This window comes from Symphalangus syndactylus, chromosome 16, assembly GCF_028878055.3.
Source record: "Symphalangus syndactylus isolate Jambi chromosome 16, NHGRI_mSymSyn1-v2.1_pri, whole genome shotgun sequence".
NCBI lineage: Eukaryota > Metazoa > Chordata > Mammalia > Primates > Hylobatidae > Symphalangus > Symphalangus syndactylus.
Genome location: NC_072438.2, coordinates 14,354,303 through 14,376,711, shown reverse-complemented (window position 1 = coordinate 14,376,711; position 22,409 = coordinate 14,354,303). Strand labels below are relative to the sequence as shown.

The window sequence follows — 22,409 nt, the reverse complement described above, 5'->3', positions numbered from 1 at the left end:
CTTGCTTTGGGTCCCCTGTTAGGACGAGAACCACGTCCAGTACAGCCACAACTGCTCTCCCGCTCCACCCCCATCTCTGTGGCGCCCGGTGCCTGTGTAAGCCAGGATTCTACATGTTTGTTGAATAAGGGAATGAATGAGGGAATGAATGAATGAGTGAATAAATGAATGAATGAACGAACGAACACTGTGTGCTTGTAGGATCGGGAGCGAGGGGTGCACACTCAGTCTCTGGGTAACCTGGTTCAAATTCCACGGCTGTGCGACCTCAGGTAAGTTTTGTCTGCCGCCTTGTCTGCCAATTGCAAAGCAAAATGGCCCCGGGGCCACCTGTGAGTGTCTGGGTGTCTGTCATTCCGAATGTAGAGATGCGATGTCCCGAATCTGACCAAGCCACCAAACCCAGCTGGGATAAGGGTGTCTCCTCCTAAATGACCCACTCCTGTGTGGGCCCCTTTGAAAACCTAAATCAGGCCACCCCCACCCTTCCTCACACCTCCCTAGAGACCTCCCAGCCCGAATAACAGGATACTCGGTTGGAAGAGCTCTTGTGTGTGTTTCCTAGGGTTACCGTTGCAAAGACCCACAACCTGGGAAGCTGAAAACAGCAGCAATGTATCCTCTCTCAGTCTGGAGGCTGGGAGTCCAAGATGTCGGCCAGGCTGGTTCCTTCTAGGGGCTCAGAGGGACCCTTCCTTCTGTGCCATTCCCAGCTTCCCGGGCTGCCAGCAATTCATGGCCACAGTGATGTGCAGATATGTTCCCCATCTTTGCCTCTGCCTGTGTGTTGCCTTCTCTCTGCATCCCTACCTCCCCTCTCCTTATAAGGACACCAGTCATTGAATTTAGGGTCTACCCTAAGTCCAGATGGCTTCATCCTGAGATGCTTAGCCACGTCTCCAATGACCCTATTTCCAAGTAAGATCACAGTCGCAAGTACTGGGGATAGGGATGTTGACTGATCTTTTTGGGGTCACTATACAACCCACTGTACTGCTGTCCGAGGCCTTGCAGACCCAACCCCTGGCTGCTGCTCCAGCCCCATGTCTGCCTCCTGCTCAGTCCCCTACATCAGCACCTCGGGCCTGCCCCCGAGTTCCCCGGGGACCCTGGGTTCGGCGTTCTCCTCTGCTGAAGGTAGTGGGCCCCACCTAGTCACTCCCTCCCCGTCCATCCCTGGTCCTGCTTTGGAGCAGTTGTCCCTGAAACAGAATTTTAGACAGGGTCTTTGAGTGCTCACCTGTCTTGGTTTTCTGGAATGGATTCGCATTCATGGCAGAGGCCGTGAACCCTGCGTTTATGGTGGAGCCTCAGTGCCCAGAACAGTGGCCTGCACTCCATGAATGAATGAATGAATGGCTATGATTAGCACTGAGCCAGCTGGGTTTGGGGGGAACCTGCCATTTCTGCAGTACCCCCTCCCTGGCATGTGGGGGGGCCCAGCCCAGGCACTCATGAATGAATGAATGAGCGAATGAATGAATGCATGAATGGATGGCTACAGTTAAGCTGAACCAGCTGAGTTGGGGGTGGACCCGCCATTTCTGGGCACCCCTCCCTGGTGTAAGGAGAAGCCTGACCCAGACACTCCATGAATGAATAAATGAATGAGTGAATGGCTATGATTTACATTGAGCCGGCTGGGTTGAGAGTGGACCCACCATTTCTGGGCACCCCTCCCTGGTGTGTGGAGAAACTTGGCCCAGGCACCCCATGAATGAATAGACGAATGAGTGAATAGCTATGATTCACACTGAGCCAGTCAGGTTGGGGGTGGACCCGCCATTTCTGGACATCTCTTCACTGGTGTGCAGGGGTGAGGGGCTGGCCCAGACGCTCCGTGAATGGATGGCTATAGTTAGGCTGAGCTAGCTGGGCTGGGGGCGGGCCCGCCATTTCTGGGCACTCCTCCCTGGTATCGGGGGTGCGGGGGAGAGCCACACCCGGCCCAGGCCTCACAACCCCCTTTCTGGTGTGGGGGAGAGAGGCGCACCCGGCCCAGGCCTCACAACCCCCTTTCTGGTGTGGGGGAGAGAGGCGCACCCGGCCCAGGCCTCACAACCCCCTTTCTGGTGTGGGGGAGAGAGGCGCACCCGGCCCAGGCCTCACAACCCCCTTTCTGGTGTGGGGGAGAGAGGCGCACCCGGCCCAGGCCTCACAACCCCCTTTCTGGTGTGGGGGAGAGAGATGCACCTGGCCCAGGCCTCACAACCCCCTTTCTGGTATGGGGGAGAGAGGTGCACCTGGCCCAGGCCTCACAACCCGCTTGTGTTTCAGGTCATCCTTGTCAGCTCCTCACTCAGTGACCGGGACCAGAGCCTATTCCTCAGCGCGGACGAAGGCGCCACCTTTCAGAAGCAGCCCATTCCCTTCTTCGTGGAAACTCTGATTTTCCACCCTAAGGAGGAGGACAAGGTCCTCGCCTACACAAAGGAGAGCAAGGTAAGATGTATGGGTGCCACTAGCCTGGTCTGTGGGGCTGGGGTCTGCTCAACCCACCTGGAGGCGAATGCCCACTTGGAGCAAGTGGGACTCGGAACCCCTGAGCTGGCTGAGGAGGAGCCTCCCGGGGCTGGGGGCCGGGATGCTGGACCCCATCATCGCCCTCTCCTTGGTGTCCCCTCAAGGGACTGCGCCCACTTGACTGTGCTGTGGGAGCTGAGGGAAGTGCCAGTGGGCAGTGCACCGGGCTCAGAGGCTCGAGAGAGGAACCAGTGAGTAGCAGGCGATTAGGATCATGCCACTCGCCATCCCTCTCTGCACACCAGTCACAAGGGCCTTTCTCCATTTCCAGAACATTCCCCACACCCTCATCAGACCTCACTAGGCCTTTCCCTCAGTCTGCAATGCTCTTCTACCCTCGCCAAGAGCGGTGGCTTGTTCTTCCCCAGATCAGCATCTCCTCCTCTGGGAGCTGTGCCCATGGGGTTCAGCAGGGAACTGAGGCCTTGTCCCCGGGGGAGTGGGGGAGTTGGGGGCTAGCCTGGTGGGGAGCACTGGGCTGCATCTGCAGGGAGGGGCCCACCTGGGTTCTGAGGCTGTGGAGGGAGAGGGCCCCAGGGGCTGGGGAGGACCCAGTAGGAAAGGACTTTGTTCCTCTTCTGCAGCCATGGGAACAAATGGCCACAGGCTCGAGCTTAAGCAACAGAAACTTATTCTGTCACAATTCTGGAGGCCCACAGTCCAAAACCAGTGTCACTGGGCCAAGATCAAGGTGTCAGCGGGGCTGCGCTTCCCCCTGGGCTCTAGGGAGGAGTCCAACCCTGCCTCTCCCAGCTGCTGGCAGCTGCCAGTATCTCCTGGCTATGGCCGCATCTCTGCACCTTCAGGCTTCAAATCTCCTCTGCCCCATCTCCACACTGCCATAAGTGTGTGTGTGTGTGTGTGTATGCACGCGTGTAAGTGTGTGAGTGCATGTGAGTGTGTGTGGGTGTGGGTGTGTCCGTGTGAATGGGTGAGTGTGAATGTGTGTGTTTGTGGGATGTGGGGGGCTGTTAGTGTGAATGTGACTGTGGGTGAATGTGAATGTGTGAATGCAAGTGTGGGTGTGTATATGTATGTGTGAATGTGGTATGTGTGGGAGTGTGTATATGAATGTGAGTGTGTGTGAATGTGTGTGTGAGGGTGTGGGTGTCAGTGCATGTAAATGTGTGTTCATGTGTGAGTGGGTATGGGTGTGAGACTGAGTGAATGTATGAGTGTATGTGGGTGTGAACATGTGAATGTGTGGGTATGTGTGGGTGAGCTTGTGTTTGAGTGTGAGAGTGGGTGCGAAGATATATTTTAGTGTGTAAATGTGTGTGGGTGTGTGAGGCTGTGTGTGATTGTGTGTATGAGTGTGTGGGTGTGTGCGTGAAACTGAGTTTGTGGGTGTGTGTGGGTGTGTTTGTGAGACTGTGTGAGTGTGGGTGTGTTTGTGAGAATGTGAGTGTGGGTGTGAATGTGAGTGGGTGTGAGCATGTGTGCATGTGAGGTGAAAGTGCATGTGTGGGGGTGTGTACATGAGTTTGCATGTGTGAGTGCGTGAGTGTTTATGAGTGTGAAACTGAGCACGTCTGTGTGCTTGTGGGTGTGTAAGAAGCTATGTGAGCGTGTGTGAGTGTACATGAGTGTGTGGATGTGTATGAGCATGTGTGGGTGTTGAGTGTGAGAGCCTATGTGAGTACATGTGTGGGTGTGTATGAGCATATGTGGGTGTGTGTGAGAACCTATGTGAGTGTGTGTGAATGTATGTGTGTGTGTGCGTGTGTGAGCATGTGTGGGTATGTGTGAGTGTGAGAGCCTATGTGAGCGTGTGTGAGAGTGTTTGAGTGTATGTGGACGTGCGTGGGTGTGTGTAGATCTCCCTCTGCCCCTGCTTTCTGTAAGGACTCGGGCTTTTGTTAAGGGCCCCCACAGATAGCCTGGGGTGATCTTCACATCTGGAGACCTCAGCAATCCCATCTGCAGGCTCCCTTTCTGCCCTGTGAGGTAATGGTCCCAAGTTCTAAGGATTAGGACATGGATACCTTTTGGGGGCCACTCTGAGCCTAGTACCTCTGCCCAACAGGAGGTGTGGGCTCCGCAGTTGCAGGAAGGGCCCCGGTAGGAGGCCTGGCTCTGGGTAGAGAAACTGAGCCAAACTGTGGCTGAACAGTTAGGGAATGAGAGGAATAGTACATGCCTCTCTCTCTCCAATACGCTGAGGCTTCCCACAGGCAGAATCCATTCAGAGGCTAGAGGAAAGAGGCTGTGGAACTGTCTACACAGGTCAGTCTCAGGGCCAGGGAAGGGTGTATCTGTCTATGTAGGTCAGCTCCCAGGATCAGAGAAGGGTTGGAAATAGGCAGCATGGACCTGGAAGGCAAACACAAGCTGCCCAAATCAGCAGCCTTTCCCGTGCCACCCCAGGCCAGCTTGGGCCCCAGTATTTCATACTCTTCCGTATTCCTGTGCCTCTCTTTCTCAACACTGATCACAATGGGTATCTATTAGTCCATTTTCACACTGCTATTAAGAACTACCTGAGACTGATTAATTTATGAAGAAAGAGGTTTAATTGACTCAAAGTTCCGCATGGGTGGGGAGGCCTCAGGAAACTTACAGTCATGGTGGAAAGTGAAGGGGAAGCAGGCATCATCTTCACGAGGCATCAGGAGAGAGAGCACAAGTTGGGAAATGCAAAATACTTTTAAACCATCAGATCTCATGAGAACTCACTCATTATCACACAAGAACAGCATGGGGGAAACCGCCACATGATCCAATCTCTTCCCACCAGGTTCCGCCCTCCACATGTGGGGATTACAATTTGAGATGAGATTTGGGTGGGAACACAGAGCCAAACCATATCAGGTCACTATATATTTGTGAAGTCATTTGATTATTGTCTACACCCAATACATGCACTTGTGGTAAGCTCTTTGAGGGCAGGGAAAGTGTCTGGTCTTTTTCGCCATTTTAATCTAAAGTGCCTGGCTGAAAATATTAGTTGGATGGACAGATCAAGGTTGGGTGGGTGGATGGATGGGTGAGGAGGGATGGACAGATGAATGAACGGATGAATAGATGTATAGATGATGGATGGATGGATAAATGGATGGATGGGGATGGATGGATGGATGGATGGATGGATGGATGGATGGATGAATAGATGGATGGATGAGTGGATGGATGGGTGGATGGATGGGTGGGGAGGGATGGATAGATGAATGAATGAATGAATGAATGAATAGATGTATAGATGATGGATGGATGGATGGATGGATAGATAAATGGATGGATGGATGAATAGATGGATGGGTGGATGGATGGATGGGTGGATGGGGATGAATGGATAGATTGGTGGGTGGGTGGATGGATGGGGATGGATGGATGGGTGGTTGGATGCATCTGTGGACAGATGGATGGTTGGATGGATAGATGACAGATGGATGAATGGATGGATGGTGGATGGATGGGTGGATGGTGGATGGATGGGTGGATGGATGGATGGGTGGACAAATGGATGGGTAGATGGATGGATGAGTGGATGGGGATGAATGGATGGATGGGTGGGTGGTGGATGGATGGGGATGTTAGATGTTAGACGTTAGATGAATGAATGATAAATTTCTACCAACAGGGACTGTCCAGGTCAGGGACCTCCAAATGGAGATTCCTGGCTGTCGTTTGCCATGGCTCTCGACAGGATCTGGCCTCCTTGCCAAGGTTTGGTCCTCCCTGACTGGCGTCCCTGCATTTCTCAGCCTCCTGGGCTACCTCTTTGCTCCTGGCACCTTCCTTGGGGATGGCTTGTGCTTCTGGGTATTAATAGCACTACTTAGCCTTCCATGTAATTAGACTAAAGCACAATCACGGAGACTTATTTTCCCGCAGAAATTGACTGCATTGCAATTGCTCTTTAATTTATGGTGCCCTGAAAAATTAATGGAGCTGAAATCTCAGTTATTTGCTTTGGCTCTTTTCTGTGACTATAAGGGAAGAAAAAGGGAAGAAAAAGGCTTAGTTGCAGTTGTAAAAGGAATGAGGAATTTGATGAAATTAATAACAATGACAATAGGGCTTTCGTTTTTGAGGAGGCTGTGCAGTTTTTCAAAGCTCTCTAATTCCCAAGAAGCAGGGTGGTGTGGTGGAACACATCAGCTTTGACTCCAACAAATCTGGTGTATTAGGCAGGTATCTGCAACAATCATACTGAGTAACACACAGCCCCAAGCCTCAATGGCTTACAGAAACAAGCATTATTTCTTCCTCCTGGGGCTCTGTGGGTTGCCCAGTGGTTCTGCTGGGCTTTGCTGGGATTGGCTATATGAGGCTCCTGGGTACTGGTGGAGTTCGCATCCCCATACGACTCTTATGTTGAGGGCACGCTATTCTCATGATGGGGGGCAGAGGCTCCAGGGGTTGCAGAGCAAACCACACAAGCAGCTTTAGTGTAACAGCTTTGACCTGGAAAACATCACATCTACTCACACAGCATCGGCCAAAGCAAGTCACATGCCAAGCCCAGAGTCAATCGAGTGGACACAATTGCTCCGTTCTAAGGATTTGCAGATTTGTGCAAAGCCAAAGGCTTGCCTCCCCTTCCTTCTCTACCTTTTCCTTCTCAGATGCCCGCCCTGCCTCCAGCAAACACTTATCCACCTACCCTCAGACTGCCCTGTTCCATGACTTTACGACGCTTCCCTTATCCTCATTATAATTTGGGTCACTGTGAGTCTGCCTTACTTGGAGCCTGGACAGCCTTCCTGGGTGACAGCATAATACACATTTCTTCCAAGGCTCAGCCGACTGCAGTAGGCCCTTGGGATTGGTAGGACGTGAGAGCCCAGCAGTCCCTTCCCATATCAGCTTCCTGGGGGCTGCTGACATGAAACTGACCAGCCTGTTTTCTCTGTGCCTGGTCTTCAGACCTGCTTGCTGAGGCAGAACCCTGGGCACTTACTTCTAAAAGCACAAACTCGCTTTCATATTTTATTGAATTTTACTCCCCATCAAGCATTTCTGCTTCCCAGCACTGTGAGAAATTGATCTGAGCCCAGGATTGCCTTTTAGAAACTTAGTAGGGCAGAGAAGTCACCTTTGGGTGGGCAATCAGGGAAGACTTCCTGGAGGAGGAATGTTCGAACAGGGGCTTAAAGAATGGATCAGAATGTATCTTTACTTTGTAATACACCTTCAGAGCAGTAAAGATGATCACATATGACAAGAAAAAGAAAAACCCTCACAGTCCCCCAGCCTTAAGTAAAGCAGTGTTTGCGTTGATCAATATTAAAGAAATAGTAGAAATTGCTGGCAGTGGGTGTGAGGAGAGCCCTAATATGGAGTGAAGAGAGGTGCAGCCTTCACGTTGGCTGCTGTGAATATCAGCAGGTTCATGAGCTGCCCAGCAGAGCTACAAGCTTCAATACCACATTGATGGCTCGCTCTGACCTCAGACTTCAGGACAGGGAAGAGATTGGGCATCTCTTGAGTAACAGAACAATTCTCCTAGCAATGAGAAGCCCTCACTCAGCATGTGTTCATTTTGCTGTAAGAATTTTCATCTGCTGGGGCCCAGGGCAGGAACAATACTCCCCTCTGGATATGTTAGCAGAAAAGGGATTTAACAGGGGGGAGCTGTGCTTTCTAAATTGTTGGGAGATAAGGGAGAGGGTTTTAGACTAGACCCCCCTTCCCAGGATGCCTCCTGAAAGCCTGCAGTGTGGACCCACCAGGAAGCTTCTACCTCTGCCCATCAGGAAGGTGGGGACCAGAACCTCCCAGACTTATCAAGCTGAAAATCATGTGGCTGGTGCAGCTGATGTTGCCATTGCTACAGCCTGCACCTGGTAACTTCCACAAAGCCAGAGACTGGACACTGGAATGTGGAGTCCAGCTGCTGCCTTTACCACCACCACCTCTCCACCCTCCAGAGCTGGAGGGTGGACACGGCAGCATGTCCTGTGACCTTGCTGGCAGCAGACATGGCCCAGTGGGGCAGGAAAAAGCCTCTGCCTCACCTTCACCTTCCAAAACTGGCACGAGTGCATCCACCTGACCTAGAAATCTAGCAGCAACGGAGTCCACGCGATGCCGGGCTGTAGCTTTCAGGCCTCTGCAGTGAAACGAGGCACCCTGGAGTGAGGGATGAAAGTATGTTGAGTGCCACCAATCACGTCCAACTGCCACTAAGAGTCCAGGGCAGACTCAAAGCACCTCCAGAAATCATGGGAGACACTGGCACGCTCTTCTATGTGCCCTTCCTGGGGGCCCTCAAGCTGCTCCTTTCCCTCCCTCCTGTCCTGCTTCACTCTGACTTTTTATCTTTTTATCTTTATATGAGAGTAGGAGGCATGTCCTCCCTCACCACCTCCACTGCTTTCTGAGACGTCAAGTGATGAAATTCACCCTTCCACAGGATGCACCCATGCAGGTTTCAGCTGCAGTAACTGGGCTGTCCCGGATGTGTTTATTCTTGTTTATTTGCTGGTGTTTGTCTTTTATTAAGCAGAAATATTCTATTTCTGCAGCAATTGATGGTGGATAGTAAAAGCGTCTCCCAGGCAAGCGAGCTGGAAAGGCTTCATAAAGCTCCAGGGCAAGCGTCGTAAATGCAAGCGCATGAGGCAGTGATGACGATGATAATGCCATCCATTAATGTGGAGGCTTTATTACCTTGCTCATAGGAAACCATGGTGACGACTCGCCTTTTATGCATGTATTGACTGTGGGTATGAGCAGTGCCCTCCCGATTTGGTAAACTGAGACATGAGATAGAAGGTGCCTGGCCTGAGTCACTCAGATGACCCAGAGAAAGGGCTAGAGGTGACTGGCTGTCCTTCTTGAAGGCAGGGGTGACTCCTCAGCCCCTGGTACAGTCCTGTGAGCTCAAGTCTGTCAGATGGGAATTGCTGACCTAAGGGAGTGCTGTGTGACCTTGAGTAACTCACCTAACCTCTCTGAGCTTCAGTTCTTTCATTTGTCAAGAGGGAAAATTGCCAGCTTATGGGTGTGTTTGTGAGTGTGTACATGCCGTGTGTGTGTACGTACGTATGTGTGTGTGTGTGTGAGTGTGTGGGTGTGTGAGTGTGAAGTGAGGTGGCATTCAACAAGCACAGCTCAGTGCCTGGCTCCATAAAGGCCACAGCTGCTGCCAGCCTCTCTCACTGAGGCCCAGACAGAAAAAGAAGTACACCCAATGGCTGGAGCTGCAGGTGTTTATTGAACACATGCTGCATGCCAGGCCCTGCTCCACAAGCTTAGTAAAGGCTCCTTGCCCTCATGAAGCTTGTGTTCTAGGGGATGAAAACTTTCTTTAAAAAGTCCTTTCTGAATATGAAAGGTTATGGCTTCTTACCACAGCTGTGTGCCAGTGAAGCTCCGTTTACAAACCCAGCTGACAGCCCATGATTTGCTGACATCTGCTCCAGGGTGTAGTACACCATCTCTGTGTACCACTCTCTCTGGCTGCCTTCCTGCTCCCAAGGCCGCAGTGAGTGGTTGCTACAGAGACCACACAACCCACGCGGCTGAAAATATTTACTACCTGGCCCTTTACAGAATGCACTTACCAGCCCCTGCCCTAGAGTCAAACGTGTTCATTCAGTCAGCAAATGGGCCTTGCGCACCCAGCAGCCACAGACTCTGGGCTGCCGCTGGTGCTGCAGGTGAGCGAGGCAGGTGTGTGCCCCCGAGCTGTGAGCGGCTTAGCAGAGGAGCAGAAGATAAACTCCCAGGACGCAAGGAAGTCAGCAAACAGCTGTGCAGGTGTGAGCTCTGCACAGTGCACGTGGGGCCGGCAGGCTGGGGACAGCGCCGCCAAGGTGCAGGCAGCTGAGCTGGGGCGGGGCTGGGAGGACTTCAGGGGTGAGGGTGGAAGGTGCGCATCCATATGGCTGGATTGTGTCCCCCAAAATTCCTATGTTGAAGTTCTAACCCCTGGTACGAAAGAATGTGACCATATTCGGAGATAGGGCCCTTAAATGAACATTAGACTATTAGGGTGGGCTCCAATCCCATTTGAGTGGTGTCCTTATAAGAGGAGATCAGAACACAGACAGAGCTGGGAGTGGTGGCACACACCGATACTCCCAGGCAGGAGGATTGATTGAGCCCAGGAGTTTCAGGGCTGCAGAGAGCTATGATTGCACCACTGCATTCCAGCCTGGGTGATGGAGCAAGACCCTGTTTCAAAAAATCAAAAACTACAAAAAAAAGAGGCACAGAGGGAAGACCACATAAAGACGAGGGAGAAGGCGGCATTTCCAAGCTAAGGAGGGAGAAATCAACCCTGCCGATACCTTGATCTTGGACTTCTGGCCTCAGAACGGTGTGAGAATCTGTTTCTGTGGTTTAAGCCGCACCCTCTGGGGTACGTTGTTATGGAAGCCTGCATCAGCTAATACAGCATCCTGTGTGAACAGAACATCCCGGACAAAAACCCAGGGGCAGGAGGCACATGCGTGTTTTGGGATTGGAGTGCATCCTGTTGGTGGAGTGTGACTTATGCTACACCTGAGGGGGTTTGGTGGGAACAGGGCCCAGGGCAATCACTCAGGGCCTCGGCTGTGAGGCCAGGAGACCCGGACTCTTACCTGCGGAGATGTGGAGCTGGGAATGAGGCTGTCCCGAAAAACAGGAGGTAGCCAGGGGACGAGAGGAAAGTAGGGATGTTCTAGGCAGAAGGCACGGCTTGCACAAAGGCCCGGAGGCGAGAGAGCAAAAAACAGATTTAGATCAGAGTGCGTGGTCCAATAGAGCTGAAGCCCAGGGTGGGAGGAAGCTGGGGAAGGGGCCCCCATTCCAAATGACTGAGCTTGGGGAACCGTGGGAGTGGGGTTAGCTGGGGTTTAGATGGGCTGAGCAAGACATACTCTCAACCTGTTTCTTTAAGACAATTTAGCAATCGTGGGTGCTTTCTCCATGCGTGTGGCAGCAAAGAAGGGTGGCTTAACAATGTGAACTCCCAGGATTGTTGAAGAGAAAGAGGTGATTTCATTCGCAGTACCAGGAGCGCAAAGTATTACCAGACAACCACACACACAGTCGCCTTTCTCACCGCTCACGGTCAGGGTCACGAGTGGAGCCTTCATCCCTGAAGACGCCATGGAGTGGGGACACCTTTGCCAAGACAGTTCCATGATGCAGGGCCCTGTCTGCTTTTCTTCAGCTGCGGGGAAGAGGGAGGGGATGTTTGCTGCAATTGCACTTGCGACAGTGGTGGGGTCTGTAGTTTTCAAGGCGAGCTCAGGAATTCCTCCACTTCGGTAAGGGAATAAAGGCTGTGTGAGGAAGATCCAGTTCTGATGTGGACGAGGAGGGCAGGGGGGTCGCCAGCCACCCAGGACTTGCTACGTTTCACACCTGCAGTCTCCTGGCCGCGGTTCCTTGGGCAACATCCTGGCCAGTCTTGCAGTGGGCTCAGCCCTCGGCTGGTTCCTCTGATCTGCTCATCCGCAGGGACCCTGCCATGGGCAGCCTGCGTGAGAGCTCCAGGTGTGTTCATCTCGGCTCTGAAGCGTGAACCGTGGTAAAGCCTTGGTGCTGCAGGACCGGCTAATTGGCAGCTTGAGCGTTTGACCTTCACTGTGGTAGCTTGCATAGTGTCTCATCACTGAAGTTTCCGAGATGGGAGACTAGGGGAGGCAGGAGCAGCCGAAGTGGGGTGGGGAAGTGGGGTGGCCTGAGAGGGATGGGGTGCCGGCCCCTGAGGGCTCTGCTTACGGTGGGGCAGGTGGGGTGGTGGGCACCTCTGGGATTATGGTTGGAGGACCTGGTGGATGGTGGGAAGGAGGGAGGCCATTTACTGAGACTGGAAAGACACGGAGGCTGGGGGAGCAGGACTGGTTGAGACAAGAGCCAGCGCCTGCTGGGCCCTGCTAAGTTGGGGGTGGTGCAGGGAGGAAGTGACTGTGGAGAGGGTGTCAAGGAGTCATCAGGGCAGAAATGAGGACTGAGTCACTTCCCGGCAGGAGAGGATCCTGGAAGGGGGATGTGTGGCACGAGCCTCAAAGTGGGCCTGATGCCGCCCCCAGGCAGCAGCGACCTCAGGACTGAGCCCCCGCCTTCCTCTGCCTGGGTGTATTTATAGAGGGCCTCCTAGGTTTCAGGAGCTGGGGCAACTGCTGGGAACAAAACAGACCAACCCCTGCCCTCGTGGGGCCTCCTTTCTAGATGAGGATGGGGGCGCAGAGCAGATGATAAGGGATGAGTTAGAAACTGCTGGGTCTACTGAGGGCGGGCGGGGGGTGAGGGGGCTGCCAAGCGGCTTGGCCTCTGCATGGTAGGAGAGCCCAGAATGTGAGCGTGGACCTGCCGTGGTGGAGGATGAGAGGCTAGAAACCAGGGACAGGCGCCAGGGAAGGCCTAGGGAGCAATGAGAGTGGACTGAGTGACACAGGATGTCCTGGATCTGAGGAGCTAGAGGCCAGAGAACCAGAGTTCTGAGCATAGCGCGAGGGGACATGCCCGGGGATCCCTCCCCCAAGCCCAGCTGGCGCTGGCACCAGGACATGAGGGTGCAGTGGACGAAGGCACTGCAGCCTGGTCCTTTCTGGCGCCTGGGCCCTGAGCACAGACTCTGATTTCACAGACAGGGCTCTAACCCTGGCTTCGCAATAGCAGGGGCAGGGCCTCTGAGCCAGCGGCCTTAGCAGAGGCCTGACCCAGGCAGTAACTTTAATCTGAGTCTTGAACACCGGCTGGGGATGAGGAAGGGCATTCCAGGCAGAGGGCACAGCAGGTGCAGATGCTCAGAGGACCCTCTGCACACGTTAGTTAGTACCACAAGTGTGAGTGAGCCCCGAGCCGAGTGTGCCTGGGGTGGGAGCATGCAGGGACTGAGCAGGATGGCAGCCAGAGGGGGGTCCAGCGGTCTCGGGGGGACTGTGTACCCATGTGAGGACGTGGGCTTTTTTGGAGGCCACACCTCTCCTGGAAGGTCTGTGTGGAGAGTGGCAGGACCAGGTGTGCTCTGCAGCTGCAGGACCAAGGGCTGGGAGCAGGGGTCCATGGAGATGGTGTGGCCCAGCTGGGCCATGGCCCGGGGTGGAGAGGGGTACAGCGTGCAGCTGGTGCAGGGTACACAGTTGCATCTGAAGCATGGTGACTTATTAGACATGGCAGCAGGAAGGCGAGGACAGGAACCCAGAGAGGAAAAGGCCCTGGGCACTGGGCTTGGAGGCTGGGTCAGGAGCAGAGGGCGATTAGGCCCGGGGCGGTGGGGGGGCTTCCAGGAGGAGGGGGCCCACCTGCCTGTGCTAAGAGGCAGGGCTGCACAGGGTTGGGCTTGATGACCTGTTTCCCTTCTGAGATTCTGCACATCCTTCTTTGGTGAACAGCAGCGGTGGCAGCAGTGTCTGCAACAGCAGTGACATCCATGATGTCGTTGGTTCCTCATAACGTAGTGCCCGTGACAAGGACACGTGGGAACAGAAAAGAAGCACACGGCACAGAAGAAGTCAGTTGCGGTGGCCCTCGGGGCCAGCAGATGTGGCCTCTGATCCTGGCTGCTATTAGTGTGAATGTTGTGCCCGTTATGCAGGTGGAGAATGTGGGTTGAGTGGTTGGCTTGAGACTTCCTTCCTTCCTGGGCCAGTGGTGGAAATTGTTGTGCTCAAATGATTCATTCTAGACAGATCCTGATCACAGAAGGAATAACGAGAAGTGCATTCAAACCAAAGATAATTCAAGTGCAGGTCTGACAGGGGGTGACCCTGGGCGAATCACTCAATTGCTGCCAGCCTCCATCTTCCGTCTGCACGAGGTATTATTAGAAGCATCTACTTCCTAGCAATGTTGTGGGGGCGCCTTCAGAGGCAAAGGGCCTGGCTGGTGCTCGCACGTGGAGCGGATCCTGCTATTACGGGTGTTATCAGGCAGTGATCACAACAGAACGTGCTGTGTGCGTGGCAAGTGCAACCACTTTGCAGCGTGCCTGGATAATCCCCAACATCCCTCAAAGCAGGAGGCCAGATTCCCGTTTTAAGAAGCGGTGAAACTGAGGCTCAGAACAGCGTTGGAACGCACGCAAGGCTCCTGCTGTGCATGGTGGGCGCTAGTGGAGCCAAGCCTGCTGGAGCCCAAGAACCCTAGACTCACAGACTCCCCCCTTTGAAACACTACAGCTGGGGCATCATTTTATAGATGGGGAAACTGAGGCAAGAAACTGACTCAGCGGCCATGACACGGAGGTAGACGCCAGCTCCGCAGACCCAGGTCCCCGCCTCCCTGTCCAGCCCTCTCTCCCCTCCCAGCCCAGCCCAGCCCAGCCCAGCCCAGCCTGCCTCCTCCATCAGCCGCACCTGTGCGGCGGCGCTAGCGACCTCTCCTGGCCCAGGCCTGAATCTGCAACAAAATACGGTGAGCTCTGAGCTTTGCTTCTTTAACAAGGATTTCAGCATATGATGCTTCTGGGCTGCAAAGGATCCCCTAAATACCACATGGTCCATCCTCCCCTGAGAAATGCAGTGCGGACCGTATTGCACCAATACAGCCCCTACCCCCAGAGGGGCAGCTGGCAAAAGCATAACGCAAATCAAAGATGAACTGGGGACATCAGTTATAGAATCACTGGCCCAGCCCCGATGTCTGTGTTCACTCATCACCTGGGAGTTAGGGATGAAACATATTGAAATGCAAATGAACACTGAGCCAGAGTCAGAGGAGAGACAAGGGAACAGGGACAGAGTCTCCTGTTGTCCAGGATTGGGAAAGGCAAACGCGCGTTGCAGATGCGCTGCGTGTCAGACACGGGCTAGACTTCCAAAGCACGTGATCCAGTTGCATCATCCCGACCTTCTGGGTGAGGATGAGGATTGTCAGCCCAGTTTTATGGCTGGGGAAAACTGAGGGCTGCCCTGGTAGCTGGTTCCAGGTGAGGATGGGAGCCCAGGCTTCCTGGCATTGCTGTTAGGAGATTGTCCTGGCCACTCTGGAGAGAGAAGAGGAGGACAGACTGCCTTCACGAGACCCCTCTGCTGTCCCGTTCATCTCCTCTGGAGTGGACAGAGGATTTTCCCAGTTGCTGTGCCAGACCCCTGTTGACTCCAGCAGGGATGGCACCGTGCCCAAGAGGCCACAGAAGAGACCCAGAAACAGCGAGTGAGACACAGGGTTTATTGGAGAAAGTTACATGCAGGGACAGTCTGCTGGCAGTGGGCTGGACAGGGGAGCTGCTCCAGTTTGTAAGAAGCCTGCAGTTTATGTAGCTTTTTCCCTCTGCACCCTCCCCCTAGCAACCTCCTCCCAACCCAGAACAGAGGCCTGGACCCCCACAGGGCCTGCATTCCAAGGGATGGGCCAGGGCCTCTTCCTCATGGATAAGGGGTGAATCTCTGGGTTGGCCACTCCTGGATTCCTTAGCTGGGGACTCGGAAGGCACATTCTTCTTAGGCCATGGGATCATTGTCAGGGCGTGCTTCGGTGACCTTCATCGGTTTAGGGGCTGCTTCAGGGAAGAAAGGGGAGGGAACGGAGAATAGGCTTCCTGCTTCTGCTGTTTTCTTGGTTTCCAAGATGCCACGTTTGCGGTAGCATTTCCAGCATCCACAGCCAGTTTGTCATCTGGAGAATGGCGCTATGAAGTCCCACCCCCTGGCATGGTGGGGCTTGATGTGGCCAAGAGGAGCGCCCTGATAGAGATGCCTTCTCCACCCCACACGCCGCTGTGCCCAAGAGCTGGCTTCCCTCCTGCCAGAGGAGATCTCAGCTCCCTCCAGGACTGTCTCTTCCAGGAAGGAGGGGAGGCCCTTTCCCACGGGCCATCGTGGAAAGGGGAGCAGCTCTGGGCCTTGCCCGTGGCCCTGGCAACTTCACCTGATTTCTAAAACTCATAGCTTGATCAAGGTCCTGTCACCACCTGAGATCTCCAGGCCAGAGCACTGGGTGTGAACCCGAGGACCAGCTGGCCCCTTCCCTTCTCCCCAGGCCTGGGGCATTGACTCAAGGAACCCCTGGCTCCATTCATTCCTCCCAGGCCTGGGACACTGACCCGAGGACCCCCGGCCCCACCCACTCCTCCCAGGTCTAGGAATGAGCTCCCTGAGTATCCCCGGCCCCGCCCACTCCTCCCAGGTCTAGGAATGAGCTCCCTGAGTATCCCTGGCCCCATTCACTCCTCCCAGGTTCCGGGGCACAGATCCAAGAACCCTCTCGCCCTCTTTGCTCTGCTTACTCCTCAGAGGACCTGTCCAGCTGCCTGTGCAGGCCTCTCTCAAGCCCTGTCCTCCTCTCCATTCTACCACTGCCCCCAGCTGGGCCCAGGCCTGGCCTCCTCAGGGCTCCCTGCCTCCCCCCACAGCCTCTGGTGTGGGCTCCCTGAAACACTGTCTGACCACGGACCCCCCTGAGCGCCTCATCTTATCCAGCCTTGGCTGGTGGTTTTGGGCAGGGCCAGCTGTGTGATTTGCAGGGTGCAGTGCAAAGTGAAAAATGTTGACAATCAGGTCAAGTGCTTTTCCTTTCTTCTGTGCTCTCTCTCTGGGCCTGTCACCATGTCCTTTATGAGCCATTTAACATAGTGCTCCCTGGCCCAGAGGGACACCCTCCCCCAGGGCCGGCCTCAAGACAGTGCTCAGGGCACCCACCCCTGCCCCTTCCTGGGCCCAGGCCTGGCCCTGGCACTCACCAGGGAGAAGGGCAGTGGTGGTCACTGTGTGGAGACAGGACCACAGGCACAGGCAGCTGAGAACCCCTCCCGAGGGCACAGGGCTGGAGAGGGAGCCTGGGCAATCAGCCTAGCCCATGCTCTGTTGCCCCCTCAGCCTTCACTCCCAAAGCTCCAATTAAAGACACAATTTTTTTTTTTTTCAGTTGGAGTTTTGCTCTTGTTGCCCATGCTGGAGTGCAGTGGCGTGATCTCGGCTCACTGCAACCTCTGCCTCCTGGGTTCAAGTGATTCTCCTGACTCAGCCTTCCGTGTAGCTGGGATTACAGGCATGCACCACCATGCCCAGCTAATTTTGTATTTTTAGTAGAGGCAGGGTTTCTCCATGTTGGTCAGGCTGGTCTCGAACTCCCAACCTCAAGTGATCTGCCCACCTTGACCTCCCAAAGTGCTGAGATTACAGGCGTGAGCCACCGCGCCTGGCCCTAAAGACACAATTATTAAGAAGTTCAAGTCGGTGGCTGCAGAGAATTAAGCCCCAGGTGTGGGGCCTTTCTGAGCAAGGTCCCTGGGCTGTGGCACTGGTCACACGCTGTGAGGCCGGCCCTGGTGTCAGTCCCCAGCCCACCTGCGCCTGCACTGACCCCTGCAGCAGATGCCACACCCCTGCCCGGGGCCACTGCTGTGTCCTGCTCTGCTGTCCGTTCGCTGTTGTAACCCTGGCAACACGTGCCTCCTTCCTCCCAAAAGCCCGTCCTCCCATCCTCACACAGGATTATAAAGTCCCTCCCACCTTTGAGGCTCAGACACACCTCCTCTGTGAGACCCCTCTGGATTTCATCCTGGAGAACCTCGTCTCCTGGCTCCTGCCAGCTGGCCTGGGGACAGGAATGGTTCCTCCGGGAGGCGTGGGGTTTGGTCTGCACCCCAGCATGAGCGCAGTGCCTCCGCGTGTCCGCTGGACAAGGCTGACTTCTCCTGGGGGATCCGCTGTGGCGGAGACGTCACCCTCTCTCAGAAGCAGCTTATTCCTGACGTCCTGACCAAGCTTGTGTTTCTCTTTTTTCTGCCCTAAAGCTCTACGTGTCATCTGACTTGGGGAAGAAGTGGACACTTCTGCAAGAGCGAGTGACCAAAGACCACGTGTTCTGGTGAGAGCACTTCCCCACCCCAAACCGTGAGGCCCACAGCTCCGGTGAGAGCACTTCCCCCAAACCCTTGGGAGCCCCTCCCTGCAGCTCCCTTTCCTCCTCTGGACCCTCCCCAGCCCGGGACTGGGTCCCCACCATCCACTGCCTCTGCCTGCAGCCCCACACCCTCCTCATCCCAGGGGAACCCCCAGTCATTCTTCCTGCTCCGCAGTGGGTGGTATCAGAAATGGTAGAGTCCAGGGGTTGGTGTCCCTCAGGCCACGTTTTTACCCATGAACCAGCTATGTGGCCCTGTGCCACCGCTGTTCCCTCCCCGAGCCTCACAGTGTCCCCAGTGGAGAGAGGTGCTGATGTACACATGTCCCCAGCACAGCACCGGGCGCACCGCTCCACACACCCTGCCCGACCCCAGGCCCTGACTCAGCCCCTAACAGACTCCGCGGGAGCTGACCCGGCCTGCCTCAGCCCTGCTCTCCTGTTTATCCACACCTGGGCTCCCCTTCCATTGCTCAGCCTGTCGCCTGTCACCCTTCCCAGCCCCTGCTGGGTGCCAATGAGCAGGATAAGTTTGGGGTCGTATCGTCGTATCCCAGATGAGCCCCCACCCCGGCCTCCTGAGGAGCCAGACCCGAGAAAGGAGGCTCCCGTCCCAGGCAAAGGGCCACTGGGGGCCTCTGCATTCAGACGGTGGGTACCAGCCACTCGAGTGCATCATCAGGGGATGCCTCTCAGTGTGCTCCCTGGGGCAGCACCCCAGCCTCACTGCACGGGGGGGCACTCGGCGTTCCTTGAGAAATGTCTGTGGGATGCATCCATGAGGGCTGTGGAGGATGAGGGCTTGCCCAGGATGAGAGTCTCAGGCAGCAGCATGGGGCCAGGAGCCAGTGCAGCCGTTCAGAGCTCAGGCCTGCCTCTCTCCTGCTGGGGCCATATCCTGTCCTTCTGGTCACACTGCCTTTCATGTTGCACCACTCCTTGATGTGCTGATTCCATGGCATTCGTCTTTCTTGTGCATGTACGTGCGCGCGTGCACACACACACACACACACACACACAGTGCTAGCCTTTCTCTTTCTTATCCCACGTGTGCACGGGCCTTCTGCGCAGGCCACAGCCCGGTCTCCCCAACAGAAAAACACATGGAAAGGGCTTCCTACCCGTCCCGAGGGCACAGGGCTGAAGAGGTAGCCCGGGCTATCAACCCTACACACACTCTCTTGCCCCCTCAGCCTTCCCTTCCAAAGCTCCAATTAAAGACAAAATTATTAAGAGGTTCAAGTTGGCGGCTGCAGAGTGGGCAAGGGCCCTTTGTAATGTCACGCTGACCGTGGCGGGAGACTGGCGTCCTGGCCACCCCACAGGCTGAAGGAAGGCTTTTTCCTCTGGAATGCCGACTGCTGGTGTACACGCCGTTGGCTCGTAGGGAGAGGCGACGGCCGTCTGTCTGCGGGCTGCCCACGGGAGGGCCCGGTTCCTCCCTTGGAAACCAGAGCACGGCCATCCATCACTGGCCTTGTCATTGCTGTCAACTGTCAGGAGCCAGAGCTGCCCCGCCGTGGGATGCCTGGGCCCGAGCGCTCACAGAGGTGGGGAGCAGAGCCAGGAGGTGGGATTTCTGAGCCAGGTCACTCTGGGGGATTGGCAGAGCTCTGTTCACTCCCAGGCCAGGTCAGCCTCATGGACAGCTCTCCAGCCAGAGAGAGAAACCGACCCACAGTGCCCAGAGGGAAATTGGCGATAATTCAAACATGTTATTTCAGGCAAATCAAATTGTTTCCTCCCCCAAGTTTCCCTGCTGTTATTCGAGGGAATCACAGCAGACGCTGGCCACTATGGCCCCGGCCCCGGGATCTCTCCTGGAGTGTGGTGACAGCGGTGGGGATGCCTCCCCTCCCCCGGTAAGCGGTGAATAATGCTGTTTTGACAGCATTTCCAAGGAGCTCTTTGTCCTTGAACTGACAGCGGGAATTGCCAAAGCCCCGTGTTCTGTCTGAAGCTCAGACTCATTAACGTTTTGAGAAGCTACACAGCAAACAAGCTCATTAGAGTGGCCTGCAAGCGAGAGGGAGCAGCCCCAGGTGCCCTGATACCTGCTGCCTCCTGGGCAGGGCCTCAGGCACCACCCCCCAACCCTGCCCTCAGTGTCTCCACGCCCCAGAACAGAATCATAACAGCAGCTGCCCCGCAGCCACCCTGCTTTGAATACTGAGTGTCCGCCGGGCAGCGCATGGAGGCTCTGAATGCACCGTTCCATGGCATCCCCGCAGCAGCCCATGAGGGTCTCCCTCATGTCACAGGGAAGAACTGAAGTTCTAGGTCTCATGTCACAGGCGGGAGCTCAGGCTTGGATCGGCTCGGGCCCACATTCTAGGTCCTGCTGCCCCAAGCTGTAGCCCTGAGCCTCGGTCCACCTCTGACTGTGGCCAGTGGCCCTTGCCCACTCTGCTGGGTGGTCTGGCCGCCTGGGCTTCACCGGGTGTTCCTGCGTCTGCCTCCTTGCTCAGCCCCACGCACCCAGGGAAAGCCTCAGCCTTCCTCTCCATCAGCTCCAGGGCCTGGCCCTGGTGCAGGGCATGGGGGCGGCAGGGCCTCTGCCCATAGAAGGAAGAGGTAGAGCTCTCCCCACTGCATCCTTGGTTATCATACCTTTCAGGGCTTAACAGAACCATTTGCACTGGAGCTGCCCTCAGCACAAATGGGGTGAAAGTGAGTTCCCACTTCCCAAAACACTCACTCCCTGAGGGCTGCCTGCCCCAGGTCATCTCACAGGCCTGCCATTTCTAAGCAGTGGAGACCCCGACAAGCAAGAAGGCCTGTGTGTCAGGCTTGCTATTTCCTGCGGGGAGTGGGGCTCTATCTCAGACGTTATAAGTGTGGTCTAAGAGAGTCTTCAGAACCCATGACTGAGGGGCCTGGAGCAGGGACCAGGCCTCAGGCCACCTGTACACCAGTGTCTAGCCCAGGGCCTTCGCCAGTACACTGAGAAATGGCTGTGGGAAGTGCTCAGAGCAAGAGACTAAAGGAACAAACATGGTAAATGAATGAATTTATAGGGTGAGTGACTCGAAATGAATGAGTAAATGACTGAGTGATGAGTTAGTGAGGTAATAAATGAATGAATGAGTGAATAAATGAGTGAATGAGTAACTACTGAGTAAATGGGTGAGTAAATAAATGAGTGTGTGATTGAGTGAGGGAATGAATGAGTCAATGAGCGAGTGATGAGTTAGGTAATAAATGAGTGAATAAATGAGTGAGTAGGTGAGTGAATGAATGAGTAAATAGCTGAGTGTGTGATTGCATGAAAGAATGAATGAATGAATAAGCAAGTAACTGACTGAGTGAATGAATGAATGAATAAGTGGGTGAGTGGGTGAGTGAGTGAGTGAGTGAGTGAATGAGTGAGTGATTGAGTGAGTCTGTGGTTGAGTGAGTGAATGAGTGACTGAGTGAGTGAATGACTGAGTGAGTCTGACTGAGTGAATGAGTGAGTGAGTGGCTGAGTGAGTGAGTCTGTGACTGGGTGAGTGAAAGAGTGAGTGAATGAGTGAATGAGTGGGTGAGTGAGTCTGTGACTGAGTGAATGAGTGAGTGAGTGAATGAGTCACTGAGTGAATGAGTCTGTGGTTGAGTGAGTGAATAAGTGACTGAGTGAGTGGACGAGTGATTAGTGACTGAGTGACTGAGTCTGTGAGTGAGTGAATGAGTGACTGAGTGGCTGAGTGAGTGAGTCTGTGACTGAGTGAGTGAATAAGTAAGTAAATGAGTGAGTCTGATTGAGCAAATGAGTGACTGAGTGAATGAGTGAGTGAATGAGTGACTGAGTGAATGAGTGAGTGAATGAGTGAGTGAATGAGTGAGTGGGTAAGTGAGTGAGTCGGTGATTGAGTGACTGAGTGAGTGAGTGAGTGAGTCTTTGATTGACTGAGTGGTTAAATGAATAAGTGAGTCTGTGACTGAGTAAGTGAATGAGTGACTGAGGGAATGAGTGAGTGAGTGAATGAGTGAGTCTGTGACTGAGTGAGTGGGTGAGTGAGTGAGTCTGTGATTGAGTGAGTGAATGAGTGAGTGGGTGAGTGAGTGAGTCTGTGATTGAGTGAGTGAATGAGTGAGTGGGTGAGTGAGTGAGTCTGTGATTGAGTGAGTGAATGAGTGACTGGGTGACTGAGTGAGCCTGTGATTGAGTGAAT

The 22,409-nt window shown here is 54.6% G+C and overlaps 1 protein-coding gene across 2 annotated transcripts in view; it reads left to right on the top strand.

Moving 5' to 3' along the window:
• SORCS2 (sortilin related VPS10 domain containing receptor 2) overlaps nt 1–22,409 on the top strand; it is a 537,438-nt gene that overhangs the window by 431,370 nt on the left and 83,659 nt on the right. For both annotated transcript variants that reach the window (XM_055246055.1, XM_063619723.1), the window contains exons 4-5: nt 2,278–2,442; nt 18,146–18,219. In XM_055246055.1, the coding sequence (XP_055102030.1) occupies nt 2,278–2,442; nt 18,146–18,219 (239 nt within the window). The remainder of the gene's footprint in view (nt 1–2,277; nt 2,443–18,145; nt 18,220–22,409) is intronic.